Source organism: Athene noctua, chromosome 11, assembly GCF_965140245.1.
Source record: "Athene noctua chromosome 11, bAthNoc1.hap1.1, whole genome shotgun sequence".
Taxonomy (NCBI): domain Eukaryota; kingdom Metazoa; phylum Chordata; class Aves; order Strigiformes; family Strigidae; genus Athene; species Athene noctua.
In genome coordinates, this window is record NC_134047.1 from 6,728,778 (window position 1) to 6,747,293 (window position 18,516).

Sequence of the window (18,516 nt, forward strand, 5' to 3'; positions counted from 1 at the left end):
CAATGTATTTTAAAAGTTTTAAAGCAAACTGTTCTATATATCTTTAAAGATTAGCCTTCAGGATTACAAAATTATACTGACCAGTCCAGTATATGAAAGGATGGGGCTCAAATTAAGTGTGTCGATATGTAAGGAATTAATATTAAACCCCCTGTAAACAGGTTCTAAATAATGGCACCTGTAAACAAGTAAGAAAGACAAAAGTTCTGTTTCAGTATGAAGATTACAATGGTGTCTCACATTTTAAAGTGCATGCATCTTTTATTCACTAACATTGTTTTACACCAAATGAGGACTTCGAGATAGAGGATTTGCTTTACCAGTTTCAATCAATATAGTTGAACACAAGAAGCAATTACAGAACTGGTGTATTTATTTGATACTGAATATTGTGACAACATGCTGATAAAAACACTGGAACTTTACACCAAAGGAAATCTTTAGTTCCTGCTCCCCCAGATTACCAAAAAGAAATACTCCCTCACCTGTAATCAAAAGGCCTGTCTTATGGGAAATGGGTACTCATGGACACAGAACTGTCTCTAGATTGACAGAGGGAGAAGTTTTGTCATCTTTAATCCGCAAATATTGCATAGAGAAAAAACACCCTTGGTATGTCACGTCAGTGCAACCAAAACATTTCACATGGTCAACAAATACAGTAGCTGATCTTCATTACAGTTGTATAAAATACTAAAAAGGAGACTTAAAAGGGGCATAAATGTTCTCGAAAATAGTCAGAAAATATTTCTGTCAAGAAAATAAGATCTTTTTAGATAAAAGTAATAGATTAACAGTACTTTTGAGTAGCAACTGCTTGTCATTCATGACCCTGAAAAGGCACTCAACATCTGAACATGTGAAGAGAGAAGACATAAAACCTGGCTTAAAGCCTGTAGGAAACGCCAGTATTGAACACCGGGGGAGAACCTATCTACTGTGAACCATTACAATTTTTTTTTTAATTAGTATTTATTGGAGCAGAAGTTACGAACATGGGTAAGATTTTATGTAATGAAGGCAACATTATCACATTAACTTAGTATATTGACATGTTAATAAATAAAGCATACTGAAATGAAAGCTGAAATAATCAGTGATTGAACTTAGTAGAACTGGTCCTTGATATCTTGCTAAGGGACTTTGTCCAAAAGCAACTGTGGCTGTCTTCTAAATACAGCCAGCTGCATAAATATGGCTATAACTCAAGCTCCTAGACTGTGTTTTCACATTTTTATCTACATGCAGCACAAGTCTGACAACATTTCACAATTCCTCCGGAAATTATTTGTAAGCAAACTCATACTAAATAGCTATCTCACTACATGTGCCTTCAAAATCTTGTGAACAAATTTTCAACCTGCGTAGACATGGGGGCTGTCAGCATGCTGACAAGCATTGCTCTTTCACCATCTAACATTCAGAGCTTTGCTCAGACAATCATTCGGATTCCTGGAAGCACTACATCTAGCACAAGTTCAGCAAAATCCATCCTCCCAAAGACCAGCAAGTTTTCAGAAACACCTCTAGAATTGTGAATAGAAAACACACATTTTTCCAGTGTGGGTTTTACAGATGATGGGATTTTTTTCATATTTGGAAATCTATTACTTCCCACAATTGAGTATAAATGTCCCCCACACCTTCCAGACCCATCATTTTAACAATCTGATTGAGGAGGCACTTCTTATGCTTGCTCTAGGATTTACATAGCTATGATTTTTTTCCAATGACTTGTTACTACTAAATACTGTAACTTTGCTATTTACATGATTCCCTACATTTAATAAGAGTATAACAGTCCATGATCTTGATCTTTCAAATTCTTAGTAACTGGCCCACGAAAGTTCTTCTGGTGCTGGGGAATGTTTTGGTCCTCTGTTACTCAAAAGGCAAACACAGATTCTAGTTTTGTGGCTCACTACACCAGTTAGGTATTCTAACCAAAGGAATTACTTAAGCAAAAAACCCCAGTATTTCATATACCTTTTAACTGTCAAAGGGCTTTCTTCTTTCTTCTCCTATTTCTATGTAAAAATGTAGGAGAATTATATAGTAGTTGTTCAGCAGCCTCTTCTGGGCTCTGCTCCACAGAAAGTATCTGAGCAGGGGTTTGTCTGAATTATCTCAAGAGGAAATAGAGAGCATCCTCTGACATCTGCATCCATTTCTCTTCTCAGCATTAATTTCCTCTCATCTCCTGCAGATAAATATATCAAAAAGTTATGTAAAATGAGTTGGTTGGGGTGGGTCAGAGAGGGGAAGGGTACGAGGAGATAGCTGTAAGGTATCCACCAACAAACTGAAAACTGTGAAAGGTTGTGTGTAACAATAGCCAGAAACGTAACAATCCTGTACGGAGATCAGATGACCACCTATATATAAATTCACTAAGTTCAGACAGTACTTCCAACCCAGACATACCACATACTGAGTTTAACGTTTTAGTTGTCTAAAGCATTTGAGTTTCTAGCATGCATGTTGTTACCACCTATCTGCTCATGCCCATGACAGATCCTTTGCTATCCAATAGACAAATACTACTCTTCAACTGCAGCTGTGTGTATGTTTCTGAACTAAACCAAACAAACCTTTAACTGCAGAGAAGTCACACACTTGTTTTACACCATGTTTACACTTTTTTAAACTTTTTTAAAAACACTTACCATTCATCGCTAAGAACTGTCAACTAACCTCACCTTCTAGAGGCCTGTCAAATTCAGTCACCTCAGTTCTGGTGTCCCTGTTTCTCACCTGCCCTTTGGAGGGTCTCCTGAAGTGGTAAGCCATCACAAGGGGTAACATCTGGTACTGCCATGGAGGTGTGCAGTGCGTTGAATTTCACTTTTTTGTGGAACATTTTCTTACATTTTCTTTGTATCTTTCTGAGTGACTCCAGCTGCATGCAACTGTCCATCTCTGAAAAGCCACATTCATCAGATAAAAGATTAGAAGAAAGGTTTTTTCGCTTTTTCTTCATTTTGCGAGCATTTCTCTCCTCTTCCCTGGATTGTCTCTCACTTTTCTGTCCTTCATGTTTTAATTTACTAACAGACCTCTTGCACGACTTTTTAAGCTTATGTTCACACTGCCTTGCCAAGCCCTCATAGACAGAATTAGAATAGAAGTTACATTTGCTGCTTTTCTTCTCTTGACCTTCCAAAGTTACATTTTTAAGGTAAACCAGTAATTTTCTTTCCTCAGGTCTTGCAGGCAAGCACCCTTTATTACAATCGCTGTAAATTTCTTCACACCTTCTTCCTGTTCTCTTCATCGAGTCACTACCTGCCTGTATGAAGTACTTGGAATCATCGATCTCTTCCAACTTTAACCTACAAGCAGATCTACATGTTTTGTATGGTACTGTACCTTCAGCACTACCATCTTCTTGTTTGAATTCATTACCATGAGCAACAGCAGTGCAATCCAAAGAATGATTCAGTTCAGCATGTGGTAAGTTATCAACAGTGAGGGAGTCATTCCTCTGCACTTCCAACTTTTTTGCAAGCCTACCCCCATAGGCCTTGTTTTCTAACACTGCGTCTGATGACTCAAGTTCCCCAACAGTGATCACCAGTCTACAGTTACCATCGCTACTACAATTCCTCTTGTTGAGGTTTAGGACGGGACTCACTTCTCTGAAGTGCTGACCATGTCTGTTACTCAAGCTGACACCAAAACCACTATCATCATTAGACACCACTCTCTTCCACCAGGACTTGTTCACAGTGGGTTTTGGCTCTAAGCAAACACGTGCATAGCGTGGTGTCTGATAGTGGTTTAATAAATAATGGATGAATTCATCAGTCTCATAAACCTTTTGCTTTTTGCAACCATCTTCATCAGACACTGTCTGCATGTGAACTACATTCAGTGTCGGGTGGTCCCTTCCATCGAGAGATTCGATGACCCTACGGTCTTGCGTAACTGTAATCAGTAAAGATCCACAGCCAAAGGAGTTGTACGCATTTCTGTCAGGCAGTCCGTCAGAACGCGGGGCTGTACAGGGGTCATTTAAAATCGTCCTGACTATGTGACAAGCAGAAGCTTGGAAGTTACTCTCATCTCCTTCCTCACTAGGTAAGCTGCCACCTTTTTGGGTTAACGGGCACTTAAACTCTTCCTTATGTTTCAACTCTTTGTGCGTATAATGGGAGTTAATCAGTTCCTGATGTAAGCCTTTAAATGCCGTTTCAGAAAAGGAATCATCCTTCCTTATGCCCAATGAAGGATCCACTTTTTGACTTGCCAACTGTGCAAAATCCTTCAAATAAAAAAATCAGGAAAATTATTATGTACATTTATTGAGCGCTGTAAAGAGTGCTAAACTGCAAACTCCTAAGCAAGCAGTCCCATGGTGAGAAGAATTACACAGGTGAGGGATAAGTGTGGCTTAGTTCAGAGCTCAATCATACAGTCCCAGTATCCCTAAGTGAGAACTACAGATAAGTCTCAGAAAGCTCCACTCTCAATATGAAAGTGGTCTTTTAAATCAATTCATCTATCTCACTGCAACTGCATAAGAAAATATTTATACTCTGTTTGATCACAGCGTCACAACTAGTACTGCATGCAATTACTACATTTTTGCAGATAAAATATTTTAATTAGAATAAATCACTTTGTTATACATTGTTTTAAATGGGTCCAAACACAACCAATCTAAAGCTTTCCAAGTGGTAAAACCAGGAAACTAGAAGTTTATTCAACACATCACCTTCATAACTAAGGTGGCCAGTGTCATATGTCATGGGGCCCTGAAACTCATGCAGAATGGCAAGGGTAGCCTCTGACTTCAACTCTTAGAAAATAATAGTCCTTTAGAAATCTTTAACATTAGGGTTGGGGCAAACATACTTGTTAAAAGCTGCAAGCAAATTTTTACTTAGCAAATAGTGAAGACAAAGCCATGTTACCACCCCTGAGAAATGAAAACCCCTGTTTTCATTTAAAATTTTTTTTCTTTTAGCCCAAAGCACTAAAATAAACCTCCAAACATTAATCTATGAGCAAAACACTCAAATTTTTATCCCTCCTCTGCTGACTTTCTCAAGGCATTAGCTGAATCATGCTGAAATAAAACTGATATGTTAGCGCTGGCCACAAAAGAGGCTGCTGGAAATACAACTGGCATAATCCCCATCAATTTAATTCTGTCACTTGCAGACCTGAGACCAAAACAAGCAGTGATTGCTTCATTTGCATCCCCACCCCGAAACTCCTTGTTTGCAACACTGGATCAAGTCTAATAGAGCTGATACAGCCCTCCCAGCCCTATTTTTACTCAGTAATGACAAGGTCTTGAACAAGGGAAAGTTTCTGGGTGGAAATGCACTACCTTTGCTCTTTGGGCAAGACTGTCATCTCTGACAATTGAGTGCAGATTGTCACAAGACTTAGACCTCAGGCCTTCACAGTCAGTCCTGAGGCATTCTGTACAGTATCAAGACATCAAATGTCTAGTGAATTATTCAAGCTCTAATAAACGGTCTTCAAAATTTTAAATATGTTTTAAAATAATCTTACTTTCACACGGTTTAACAGCACTGTAAGCAGTCTGACAGACTCCACTCTTCTCTGAGCTAGCAGGGATTTCCTTTCTTCCCATTCAGGCATATTCTCTGGCCACTGCTGTTCTTCAGCTGGTACCTTCTGCTGCTTTGGGGGATGTTTCTCATCTCCATCTATCTGCCTCTCTTCTCTCCTCTCGAGCTTAGCTTTCTTTTTTCTCTCTTGAACTTCTTTTCATCACGTCTTTTTCTAGGTAATTATCAATATGGGACAATTTAGATGACACTTGTCTTACATTTAGAGTCCTGGAGAATTGGATGCAAGTCTTTGAAGTGCTAATAATAATCAACGAGTCACCAAGAATCCACATGTGGCTAACAAGGAATCTTGTTTGTTAGAATAACATGTTTAAAAAAAAAACCATGGCACATAGATGACATGCATCCAACTGACACACACGTTTAGAAAGTTCTTTGTCTCGTCAAATGGTTTGTATTCTAGGGTTTTCTTTACAAGCACTACCAAGACAACAGTGTCACATAACCTATTGTCTCCAAGGACACAACGAGAGACTAATTGTTTGGATCTAATTGTTAAATGAACAAATCTCCCCTGGAGATTAGCATGAGGGCCCCATTTAAGAGGTGTTACAAGACTACTTCCACTGTTCTATAAATTACAGTTGAAATGTGTGCTAGTTTTGGCTGGGTAGAGTTAATTTTCTTCCTGGTAGATGGTATGGGGCTGTGGTTTGGGTTTGTGCTGGAAACAGCTCTGACAGCACAGGGATGTTTTCGTTACCGCTGGGCAGCGCTTACACAGAGCCAAGGCCTTTCCTGCTCCTCACCCCACCCCACCAGCGAGGAGCCTGGGGGGGCACAAGGAGCCGGGAGGGGGCACAGCCGGGACCCCTGAGCCCAGCTGACCCCAGGGACATCCCAGGCCATGTGGCGTCATGCTCAGCGTATAGAGCTGGGGGAAGAAGGGGCAAGGGGGGACGCTGGCAGTGGTGGCGTTTGTCTCCCCAAGCCACCGTGCAGCCCTGCTTCCCTGGGGATGGCCGAGCACCTGCCTGCCCACGGCAAGGGGTGAACGAATTCCTTGTTTTGCTTTGCTTGCGTGCACGGCTTTTGCTTTTACCTGTTAAACTCTCTTTATCTCAACCCACAAGTCTTCTCACTTTTACCCTTCCAATGCCCTCCTCCATCCCACAGGGGGAGGAGGGAGAGTAAGCAGCTGTGTGGGGCTTAGCTGCTGGTCAGGGTTAAACCACAAGAAGCTGTCACTATTCTTTGGAAACCTTGTCCTGTAGAAAGTAGATCTTCTAAACAACCAACATGACACGTTACAGAAAACTCCAGAAAGCTGAAGGAACAAAACATTCATACAAATAAGCGTTTGAAAATATTTTTTAAGAAAGTATTAACTATGGAAGCATAGCAATGTTTTTAGAGACCTAGCATTAGAGTCACTATGCTCCACATTTTAAGTGTTGGGATTTTTTTAAGACATGAAGGTGTGTAAAATGATTTATTACTAGTGACAGTTTAGAATGCCATCCAAATACATTATCTACAGAATTAAAACTTCAATACACTACTATTACTCGTATACAAAATCTAAGAACACTGCCCTGAAGATAACAACAATGAAAGAAGTAACATGTAAAAAGGGGTAAAAGGAAAGATGGAAAGGTGTTCATCTCTAGCTTTGGACCTTCCAGCCAGCTGGGAGACACCTAGAAATGTATATCGCATTAATTTTACTTCAAGGCATAAAGACGTTAATTTATGATGTTGCAGCACAGAGCAATACAAAAAGCCCACATGCAGAACCTTAAGCAATCAAGCCTCAGAGCAATTTGAGGCAACAGCTCTCTGATTTCACTCCAGGCCCACAGAACAATACAATCTGAAAGGGACCTCAGGATGTCTGTAGTCCACCCTTTCTCATAACCCAGATCCATCCATCTGACACCTTCCACACAGAATTAGGATGCTTTTCTTTCTGACAGTAACACATAAAAACTACATGTTATTATTGCTTCAAGTTCTCCAACTCCTGTCTCCTCAAAGCCTGGATTTTTACAGTAGCCACTCCTCCTGGATTTTACTTGGTATGAGATAGTGTAACAAATCTCAAGAAAATGGGACATTCTCTAAAAATACACTCTCACCTTTCAACCCCCTCTCTTTCTCCCCCTTTTTCGAACGTGCTCCTGTTCTTGCAGCTTTAGTCTTTCCAGGCTTCTCTTTCTTATGGCTCCTTGACTAAAATGTCTGGTTGTATCAAAAGTCACCTGTCACAGAAGAAGCAGAATCAGACTTAGCAGTCCAATTTGCTGTGTATTTATACAAACACAGACAACCTGCTGAGCAGATGAGAGACCCCAGGCGACTACCAAAATACTACTAAGCTCCTGAGAATGTCTCTCTCTACCATGGCATACTAGAACATCTCTTCTGAAGTTCACACTGGGTTGGCAATCAAGCTCAAACATCCCACTCCCAAATGTCTTCTCCTGCTGTGACATCAGGGACTCACAATCTAACATACCTTTGGCCAAACCCATTCCCAACACGCTCTTCTGAGGACTCAAAGTTCACTATGTTCAGCAGAGAATTCCCAGTCGCAGGATTTGTGCAGTTCTGCCAAAACTAGAGTTCACCAACTCTTACAGCAACATCTTCTGGATAAGATGCTTGCTTCCTTGATGAATTCTGTTGACGTGTGCTGCATTTAATCAGCTTCAAATGCCCAGATGTGAGCACACTGAAAGAAAACACTCAAGCAAATTGCATCAAGATCTATCTACACTGAAAAAATACATAGTATGAAGTGTTATTTCCAGCACAAAGGTTTATTTTAGAATCACAGTTTAAAAATTACCTGCTGGGAAAAAAAAAAAAAAAATCAAAGCAGGGTACACCCTAATAAGTACTTATGGAAGTAAGCTATTAGGCTGCTGAAATTAAGTTTACAGATTGCAAGTTTTCTTTTATAATGCCACACTAAGCATAGCTCTTAAATGGATTCATCCTGCAACATCCTTAAGCAAAAGGTACAGAGAAGAGAACGGGTTCACTTTACTAGCCAAGAACCACCCAAATTAGGGCAGCTGCTGCAGCTACTTAATGCTTAACAATAAGAAACCAAGTATCTTTCAAAAAGTCTCACCAGTTTCTGAGCTCTTCTCCTAGTCTCAGTGCCGGCCACGCCAAAAATATTTACAGATTTTACCTTACCCACATCAATTTTTCAGGAAATCGAAACAGTAAAATTCTGGGGGGTTTTGTTAAAGGACTTAAGTTCAGATACATCAACTTTATATATCAGTATCTCTATATCCAGTACAAACAGAATACTCAGGAAGTTTTTCCCCCTCACATGCTTAAGTGTCCAAAAAGTTTACAGAGAGGCTTCCACTGGTGAGTAAGGACTTCTCAGGCCTAACTTCAAGGAAAAAAGAGCAAAAGTTGGCAAATCACCATCTGTGCCAGTTTCTTCCACAAAATCTCAGCAGCTATTAACAAGTAAAGGTTAGTATATTTTAATGCTGTCCATATGCTACATTTTTCCTTCTTTTTAGCCACCATTTTAACATAAATACATACTAAACCAAAGGGGAATAAAAATAAAAAAAGATACATACACAAAGAACTGCAGGAGTGTCACATACAAGCTTTCACTGAAGCAACATGAAAAGGTCTTTTAGATGGTTGTCATGAGTTAAAAACTATACTGCCATTATTGAAAAATGCCTCAATATAGGAATCTACAGGGGAAAACAAGTGCAGTGCAAGAAGCTGATGAAAGAGGGTGACTACACTTTATTCAGAACAATGAAAAAAAAATTCTCACATATGTACTGAAGAAAAAGCTAGTGTGATTAAAAAAAAAAAAAAAAACACCAAACAAACAAACAGGAATCTCTGGAAGCAGCAGCTACAGCACAAACTGCAGCACTGAATCGCTCCTGTTAAGAAGCTGCTGCCAAATGCACTCAGAATTAACCACAACTTTGTCAGGCAAGACTGAATATCTCAGGATTAATCTCTGAATACAGCCATGTGTGTATATATATATATATATATAGACACACCTTCAGCATCTCATATAAGCAAAGCAGATACACCCAAAGTACTTACTACAAAACTGAAAAAGCAAGTAACCTCTAGAATCCTTTCTGCCCACCATGCATTAAGAGCTTCCTAAAGCTATCTATAATGTAAGTAACAACTACATTTTTTCTATCACAGTAAGATTTAAAGTACAGCAGTAAAACATCCAGAACACCACTGTTAAAACTGGAGACATGAAATTCAAGCCTGAAGAAGAGCTGGTGTACCCAAAAGCTTGATCCATTTCACAAGTACATCTTCTATTAAACCAACTGATATTATCCCGTTCTTGCAAATCTCTCTTCACTTACATCCTTACACAATCATGGCTGCATCCATATTCCTACTACTGCAATAAATTACCTAAAAGTAAGCCCAAAAGTCTCTTCATAGAGCTGAGTAAGCTATAGTGGTTTGCCAGTGCAAACCATTACCCTTGCTCTTCCCCACTCTTCTTCATGGCCAGGAGCTCTTCAAGCATCAGAAATGTATCTCTCATCACATAACTGTGTACAAGTCACAGAATTATTTACTGGCCTTTTGGAATTATACTAATAAGCTGTTATCTTAACTTTAAGCTTTAGCTATTCAAACAGGTAAATCACAAGGGATCTGACATTCAACCCCTTTACCAAATTATTTCCTTTTAGCCACTCTGCCATGGTTATAACATTGGGAACACATTTGCCCTTGCACTAGCGTTTACAACAGTAACTGCAGGCTGAACTGTCCTTTGCTACCTGCATGCCTTTCTTCTGTGATCACATGTTCTGATAACCGTGATATATACTCAAAGTAAAAATAAAGGTGCTACTTAAATGCATAAGAAGGAACCAAGATACTGACCTGGGATGCTACAGATCTGTGATCAATTCCCAGCTCTGCTGAGGAATTCCTGTGAAACCCAGTAACTTCTCATGTCTTGGGAGCCTAAAATGATACAGTATTTTAGAAGAGATTTAAGCTGATCATGACCACAACAGGCCAACGTATCACTTACTCTGGCCTGTGCTGTGTTCCACCTTAGTTTTACCCCAGCAAGACAGTACAAAACTTGGCACTGTATTGAGCTGAAGCATCTCTTCCAGGAAGGCACCTGACTCTGGTTTGAAAACATGATGATATGAAAATCTGCCACTTCCCAAGAAGTTTGTTCCATCCAAAATCTGCCACTTTGGGCAGTTTGTTTCATTCTTGCTCATTCACCATTTGAAACAGAAGCCACTTCCAGATATTGATCTTTCATAAGCCTTCCTCTACTAGATTCACATCCTTTTAGCATCTAGGTGGTTCTGTGGCAAGTTTCTGTTTGGTTTGGTTTTTTCCTCTTACATGCCATAATCCAGGTGCCTCTCAGTCATCTTTCTTATATAAAATACATAGCTTGAGTTATTTGAGAGCTCTCTCACAGTCCCTCATCATGATGCACTTTCTTCAGCCCCTGAGTAATTTTTGTTGCAATAGTTTAACACTCTCCAGTGTAAAACATTTGAATCCCAAACCTGCACACTGTACTAATTTGGCCAGTGCTATACACAGCAAATTGACTCCTTTAAGCCTACTTTCTATCACCACTTAAACATGCTCCCCACAACACTGCAACAGAAACTCAAGCTGTTACTAATGTACTACAATAACCATTTCATACCCTTAAAGAAAGCGAGGATAAATCAGTAACTCTGAAATTATTTTTCTGAATATCTATACAATTCTTTTTACATTATCTTAAAACACGCTAAAACGTGTCAGCCAAGTTCATACTTTAAAACAAAATTAGACTTTAGGGAAACATTAACAGCCTGGCAGTATCTAACCTTAAACACTCATACAGTCCATATGAGCAAATGCAACTAGTGAGAATAATCTGATCCAAAGGCACCCCTCACGTTTCCTCACAGTACTGCTAGCTCAAACCGCTCTTACCATCCCCAGTTTCCCAGCTGGTCCCTCCTGCCAGGCCCTGGACCACCACAACTGCTCCTGAGACCATACCATCAACTGGGTCAGGAAAGAGATCTAGCTTAGAGAAAAAAAAAAAAACCCCAAAATGGTATTTTGCCAAGTTACTTTTCAGACAGTTGGTTTCCCTGCCCTCGTGCACAGCGCAGCCCCCGAGCAGTTCCGGAGGAGAGCTCAAGGCAGAGAAAATAATCTTAATTCTGCAGAGGTGGGTATGCACCTATGAGCAAATGGCGATGTGGCAAGTGTATGTACTGACTCACAGCAGCAGAAAGAGTTTATCATGCAGGGAAAAGCATTTACCAGAGTCACTTGGAGAAGTTTAAACAAGAGGTTTAAATAGATTTTCAACAGACAGGACTAGTTGCTTCAGTTTGCTCAGCACAAAATTAAGTGGAGAGCAGGGATGATCAGAGGCGCTGCTGCTCACACAAATATCGCAATAAAAGGGCCTCTTGGAGCTAATGCTCCCACGCGGCGTGGTTTGAGGTGGGGATAAAGCAAACCGCAAGCCAACCCCCAGCTCAATGGGCGCAAGTGCCGGGAGGCCGCGGTGCCTCTGCTCAGCGGGGGGGTGCCCGCGCCCAGCGGGATCAGCGGGCACCGCCGGCCGGAGCCCCCGGCCCCGGGCTGGCGCCCACGCCTCGCCCGAGAGGCGCCGGCGGCGGGAGCTGCGGGACGGAGGCAGCGGCAGGGCCCGACGCGCTCTGCCGGCCCGGCAGCGCGGCACCCGGCTGCGCGCCGCGGTGAGGGTGCGGGGCAGCCGCCCCCCGGCGCCCCCGGGCCCTGCGGCCGCCCCCCGGCCCTGCGGCCGCGCCCCGGCCGGCTCCGGAAACGCCCCGGGCCCAGCGACCCGCGGCGCCCACCGCGCGGGCCGGGAGAGACGGCGGGGCGGGGGGGGGACACACTCGTCCGGCCGAACCCGTCGCCGCCCCGGCGGCCGGAGGGGCAGGCCGGCCCGCCCGAGCCGAGCCCGGCCCCCGCCAGCCCGTCCCGGCAGGGCCACGGGCTCCGGGCAGCCCCACCGGAGCTGCCGGGAACCGCTCCGCCCTCCTCCTCGGTGCCCCGGCGGGCGCGGGCCAGGCCCGGCCGGCTCGGCGGGGAGCGGCAGCCCTCCGGCCGCCTCCCGGCACCGGAGCCCCCAGCGCCCTCCGACAGCCGCGGCTGCTTCCCCCGAAGGAGCGGGGCGCCGAGCCCAGCCGCCCGCCCCACCCCGGGAGCGCCTCCCGCGGCGGCGGACGCCCTCCGCCGGCAGCGCCCCGCTCCCACAGGCCGCAGCGGGCCGGCTCCCCTTACCCCTCCGGCCGCAGCCGCCTGTCGCCGGGCGCCCTTCCCGCCGCCACCCCGGGGCGGAGCGCGGCGCAGGCTGGGCAGCGGCGGGGGGACCCGCCTCTGGGGCGCGGCCCGGCCCCGCCCGCTCCTCCCGCCCCCCGGAGCTGGGCTGGTGGCGGCCGCGGCCGGGCCCGGCTCGACCCCGGAGCTGGGGGCGCTGCACCCACGGGGGCCATTTTGTGGCGGCCAGGCCGCGGGAGCAGGGCGGGCCGGAACGGGGTGGCTGGGTGGCGGTTGGGGATTTCACGCGTGTTTTCGAGGAAGGATTCGCGAAGCGGGGCAGGGCCGAGCCCCAGGAGGTGCTGGCGGCTGTCCGGGCCGTGGCTTCCCGCCCGGTGGATTCTGGCCCCTGAGGGCCCCCGCTGCAGAGGCCTGCGGCCATCCTGCGTGCCCGCCCTCGGCTGGTGCCCGCCCGCTGCCCGGCATCTAGGCCTGTGGTCGTCGTGTACATGCGTTGTACTAAAAAACCCTCAAAGAGAACAGAGTTACTTCCTCGGAAGTTGCCGCGCTTAGGCGGTGCAAAGGCATAGTCAGGGGTGTGATGCAACTCCATGTTTTTTCTTTGTCCTTTAGCAAAGGCAGCTCATACACCACTGCTTCGTCTGAGCGTTGCGCACGTGAGGATTCGTATCAGCTTCTCCCTGGTTTAGTACTAGATTGTAGGTGCTGAACCAGTGGGAAGGTGGTGCCCGTGTCTCTTGGTACCCTGTGGCAGTCAGCTCCCCGCTGCAGAGCAGCTCCCGAGGGTGTCAGTGCCTCGCCAGCACACTGTTGAAGGTACCGTCCACACTTCCCAGCACTTGCTTGTTCTTACTTTAAGATCGCCAAGGGAATTCAATTTAGGGCCGTCATTCACTCAAGCACTCCCTCAGTTTTCAGTGATTTTTTTGTCTCTTGCGATCTTCCAAACACAACTATAAAACATGGTACATTTTATATCCTTTGTCCTCCTTCTTAAAAACAGACACGTTATTTCTTCCCTTGTGCTAGTACAGTTGTAACTACGATGGTTAATTATTGGAAGACGCACACAAGCCTATGGCTGCAGGCAGAGGTGTGTACCAAGCGCTTCTCTCAGATGGTGTAATTGCTATGTGTGCAATTATATAACCTGAGAACAATGGTTACAGGTATATTTAGTGCCGGAGTCTGTTTCTGTTGCAGCTTTGCCAAAAAGCATGTCTTCATTTTCTCACTATACAAGTTGATACAATAACGATACCAACTTTACCTACAACCATTTTCTGGGTCTAGCTGCCTTCTCCACAAGTGTTGGTTCTCCTTGCACTAGGAAGGTTTTCTAGGACTTTATTATACGCTGACATTTGTTAGCATTTTTCTTTATCTTAAAAGATAAAATTGTGTTTTGGTAGTACAAAAGGTTACATCTCAAAGATACTGTCTCTAAGTTACATGACTTTTTCTCTTCTTACCCAAACAGGCAAACTGGAATTTGAGCTGTTTGCAGCTGCAGGGTCGTTATATTCATCTACTCCATACCTGCTGCTCTTCCAAAGATGCAATAAGTTGAGAAACTTTAATGTTTTAACTCGTAAATAAAAAAAAGTTTAATGTAGCCATACAAAGCTATTTTTTTCAAGATCTGAGAGTGAGGTACAGAAATAAGAGACAGAAAGATATACACCTACCAATTTAGGAGACAATGTTGTTAATATGTTGGTTTTTCCTATTATGAGGTATTACACAAAAAGTACGTTTCCATTTTCTAATTTCATTGGCAATTATTTTGTAATAATGAAGTGACAATGAATAGAGTTTAAATTTTCTTTTATATTGAACACTGTTAAACTCTGTCACAAATAGCTATAATTTTCTTGTTGCCAGCACAGTGGTTTTGAGGCTTTTGATTTCATTTTCTTATGCTTGTGACTGGCATAAGAATGCTGTCTTCCTTTTTAAGCACCATGCATTCCAACCCAACATGTCACATCTTTGCACCTCTGCTACCAGAAGTACTAACTGACACAAATAAGTAAAAAACTCTTATTGTGCCCCCTGGTTGCAGAAAAAAACAGTTTCTTAGCTATAATTAAGCAAAGTACATGTAAATACAATCTATTTTGTATTCTGCATTTCAGGGACCAATCTACTAGAAACTGTGGTCTTTTGCAGTTGTGGAATATCCCGCCTACTAGCATCACACACGTTGCTGGAGCAGCATGGTGAGTTACTCGGTGAATGAACCATAAATTGTAATTCTTTTGGCAAAAGAGATAGGGAAAACTGATGTTAAGGCAAACACTCTGGCAATGTTCTCATGTTGAGAAGAGGTACCATGTGATATTAATTAAAAAGTGCCACATCCAAAACCGATAAAAGGATGATTCCCTTTTACATGGTGGATAAAGGAACTGATTCACTTTTACACAGTGAAGAATAAAACTATAGAAATCATTGCCACAAAAAATATGGGAGACTGAGCACCTTGCTTCAGAGTGGATTTGGTGTTTCTAGAGGCAACAAGAAAATAGAGTTGTTTTGCAGATACAATTTTGAGCCAGCCATTAGCTATCTTGTTTTGTGCAAAAGATACAATGCCTGAGACATTAGAAAGAGATTGAGCGGCATAATTATCCCACATTTCCATCTTGAGGAAGTTACACTTTTCTCTGCAACCTGCAGTTTTCTAGTCTTTATCCCATCTGTTACCTACCTAGATTGTGCAGACCCCAGATTCACTCTACTCTTACAAGAACTTTCTTCATAAAACTGGACAGCAAGGAAAGGTGAAACCCTGCCTGCACAAGTCATGTGATGTCTTTGAAAACTAGTTTAGGCAAAATTGGTGCAAAGGACTGTGTAGAGCCAGCTCTTATTTATTCTGGGTTTATTCTCCTTTAGCTAAAGTGGATTTGAAGTAAATCAACTTTAATGCACGGGATCTTTACACAGAGATTGCAACATCATAACCTCCTGCATTTCAAATAGGTTTGATTTAAAGCCTGACAACCTGTGCATGTAGACAAGCTTTCTTTGGGAGCTTCAGGAACAGGCTGGGGCGGAAGACGGTTGGGAGAATCTTTGGGCATGAAGTGTGTGTAAGTACGTGCAAGTAAGAATCTTGGCTATGGTTCTGCTTGTGGTTGGTAACGTCATTCCAGGAATTACGTCTGGGTGTTACATACTGCTCAAGTAATTTAAAAGCTATAACTATATATAAAAGCTAATAACTTTCCATATTGAGACTATATATTTCCCTGCCTTTAGGTTGTACAGTCTGTAGGAAAAATCAAACCTCCATCTTGTATTTAATTTTGAAATAGAACACCGAGACCTGTTCCAAGGGACAGTAGGAAAATTGCATAGCTTTGTTTCAGAAATAACAATACATCCTTGTTTACTGCAGTCATTGCAGGTCATTAAACTGATTTGTGACCTGCTGAAATATTCTTTCTCTAGATACTGATGTGTTAGGTTACTCAGTGAGAAGCAGCTCACCTACACAACCACTTTCTAGACAGAAACCACTGAACGACGGGTTGAATACTGCCATCCACTGGCTGGCTGCACAGAAAACTTGTTGACCTTAAAAAGTACCTGGTGGTGTTTTGTTTTGTGTTTTTTAACATGTTTAACTTCTGTGTCAGAATTTTCTAATCAGCCAGTATGATGATGGGTTTAATCTACAACGAAGTTACCTCAGAAATACTTTGTATGTAAGTGGGTGATTTGCTTAGAGGCTATTAGAAAGAAAAAAAAAAAGTTCTTAGTCCAACAGATAAGTTGCGGCTCTAAAGAAAATTAGCTTTCCAGAACATAAGATGTGCAGCCAGAGGAAATAAAATAATTTATACAGAAATTATATAATAAATTATACAGAATACACAATCCTTCTTAATATAATTGTTTTATAACTTTTCTGAGCTATGCTTAGAATGCGTATCAGTGGCACTAATTCTAGCGTGAGCTTTTTGTTATAGTCACAGAGATTGAAGAAGTTTCCTGGTTGCTTCCTTTTTCTGAAGTCTGCTTTACAATCGACAAAGCCAGCTGGCACTGTGAATCGCTCTTAGTATAGAAAGGCAGGCTTGTGATTAAGTCACAGCAGTGGGAGTGTGAGGTTCTATTTCTGGCTTGGTCACAGACATCCCAGGTTATCATAGGCAAATCTGCTAATTTTCACTGTCGGTCATATGGACAACCCAGCTGCTTGCTGGAGCAGCTTCTCCCACCACCACCAGTGAAGGAATGGACCAAGAGCATGTTGTGCTCTCAGAGTCTCCAGCAAATGTCCTGGGAACCAGTGGCAACTGAACTCCTCAGAGCAGCGCTAAATTTAGACCTTTTCTAACTCGTATGTGGGGATAGCTTGGGCAGAAAAGTGGGTACTTTGACAGCTTTGTTCATTCTCCCTCCCTGATCTCAGAAGTTTCCTGTGAGATTTTAAACATACTCTTGTTAGGTAATGACATGCCCAAGGAAGACAGTGTCAGAGTAGAATGGAATTTAATTTAGGAAGGGACAGCAAGCTCCAACACCACCTTTACTAATAAAACCAGTGTGTGACGGATTTCAGTGCTGTGCCTGATTCTGATGTCAGCCGCAATTGTATTATCTTGAAGAAACTCATTGATGGTGACCAAACTATTTGTAGAATTAAAAACAAAAACAACACCACCAAAACCAATCCAGAACTTGATGTTTTCACTGCAGAGGTGTCTGAGGCAAATTTCAAAGATGGCATGATTGATTAAAAGGTGTGTAGTAATGCAGAATAATGTCAATGTAGGAATGATTAAAGAATTAACTAGTAGATACTTTAAAGACAGTGCACATTGTTCTTTATTAACTACAACTATGCAATACAAAGTATAAAGAAATACACAGCAATCTTCTAGGAAATGAAAGTTATGTTCAGAATAGTTTACAAAAGACCTGACTGCATAAAATGTATGTGCAATGAAATTCAGTCTCCAACTGTAATAATAATGTATTTTTGTCTGAACAACAAGAGAAAAAAGGAAATCAGTTCCTTCAGAGGATTCACTTGCTCTGGTTGTTTTTGCAGCGATAGCTGGCGAGATATAGGAAACTAAGTAGGACATAAAACAAACTTGATCGGGCTGGCAGAAATGTTGAGGAGAAGGTGCAATTTAAAGTATTCATTTTTAGTAATCTTAGATCCTGCTAGTGATATCCATTTAAAATATTTTTAATGACTGGTTTTATTTTGGAAGGCCCCTTTACACAGGAGAAAAAATAACATCGGACAAACTCACACCAACCACCATCTTCATAGGATCACAGAATCCCAGCTTGGAAGGGACCTCAAGGACCACCTGGCCCAACCTTCCTTGGCAAAAGCACAGTCTAGACAAGATGGCCCAGCACCTGTCCAGCTGAACCTTAGAAGCGTCCAGTGCTGGGGAATCCACCACTTCCCTGGGGAGATTAGTCCAGTGGCTGATTGTTCTCATTGTGAAAAATTTTCCTCTTGTGTCCAAGTGGAATCTCCCCAGGAGTAACTTGTACCCATTAGCCCTCATCTTCTCCATGTGACTCCTTGTAAAAAGGGGAATCTCCACCTGCTCTGTAGCCACCCTTTCAATACTGGAACAAGGTGACGAGGTCT

The 18,516-nt window shown here is 42.8% G+C and overlaps 1 protein-coding gene across 4 annotated transcripts; it reads right to left on the reverse strand.

Annotated features, from left to right (window-relative positions):
• Nucleotides 1-355: 355 nt before the first annotated feature.
• On the reverse strand, nucleotides 356-13,001 carry LOC141964420 (A-kinase anchor protein 17B-like). 4 transcript variants are annotated; one of them, XM_074914767.1, is made up of 8 exons: nucleotides 12,888-13,001; nucleotides 11,556-11,648; nucleotides 10,479-10,562; nucleotides 8,068-8,283; nucleotides 7,688-7,810; nucleotides 5,527-5,760; nucleotides 2,755-4,264; nucleotides 356-2,200 (listed from the first exon to the last, which is right to left on the reverse strand). In XM_074914767.1, exons 6-8 carry the CDS (start codon nucleotides 5,614-5,616, stop codon nucleotides 2,064-2,066), a joined length of 1,737 nt encoding a protein of 578 aa, XP_074770868.1. In that variant the 5' UTR covers nucleotides 5,617-5,760; nucleotides 7,688-7,810; nucleotides 8,068-8,283; nucleotides 10,479-10,562; nucleotides 11,556-11,648; nucleotides 12,888-13,001; the 3' UTR covers nucleotides 356-2,063. The 4 variants fall into 4 exon arrangements, with proteins under 4 accessions (XP_074770868.1, XP_074770869.1, XP_074770870.1 ...); XM_074914768.1 differs by having other exon boundaries at nucleotides 11,556-11,652; nucleotides 12,888-12,951; XM_074914769.1 differs by lacking the exon at nucleotides 11,556-11,648 and having other exon boundaries at nucleotides 12,888-12,964.
• Between the last annotated feature and the right edge of the window lie 5,515 nt (nucleotides 13,002-18,516).

What these genes read in the sequence shown, in the direction of transcription:
- LOC141964420 (XM_074914767.1), bottom strand. Translation starts at nt 5,616, where the DNA reads ATGCCTGAATGGGAAGAAAGGAAATCCCTGCTAGCTCAGAGAAGAGTG. An exon ending in TGCTGTTAAACCGTGTGAAA is followed by an intron (nt 4,265 to 5,526) that starts GTAAGATTATTT and finishes TTTTATTTGAAG; the next exon opens with GATTTTGCACAGTTGGCAAG. An exon ending in GGAGACCCTCCAAAGGGCAG is followed by an intron (nt 2,201 to 2,754) that starts GTGAGAAACAGG and finishes ATTTATCTGCAG; the next exon opens with GAGATGAGAGGAAATTAATG.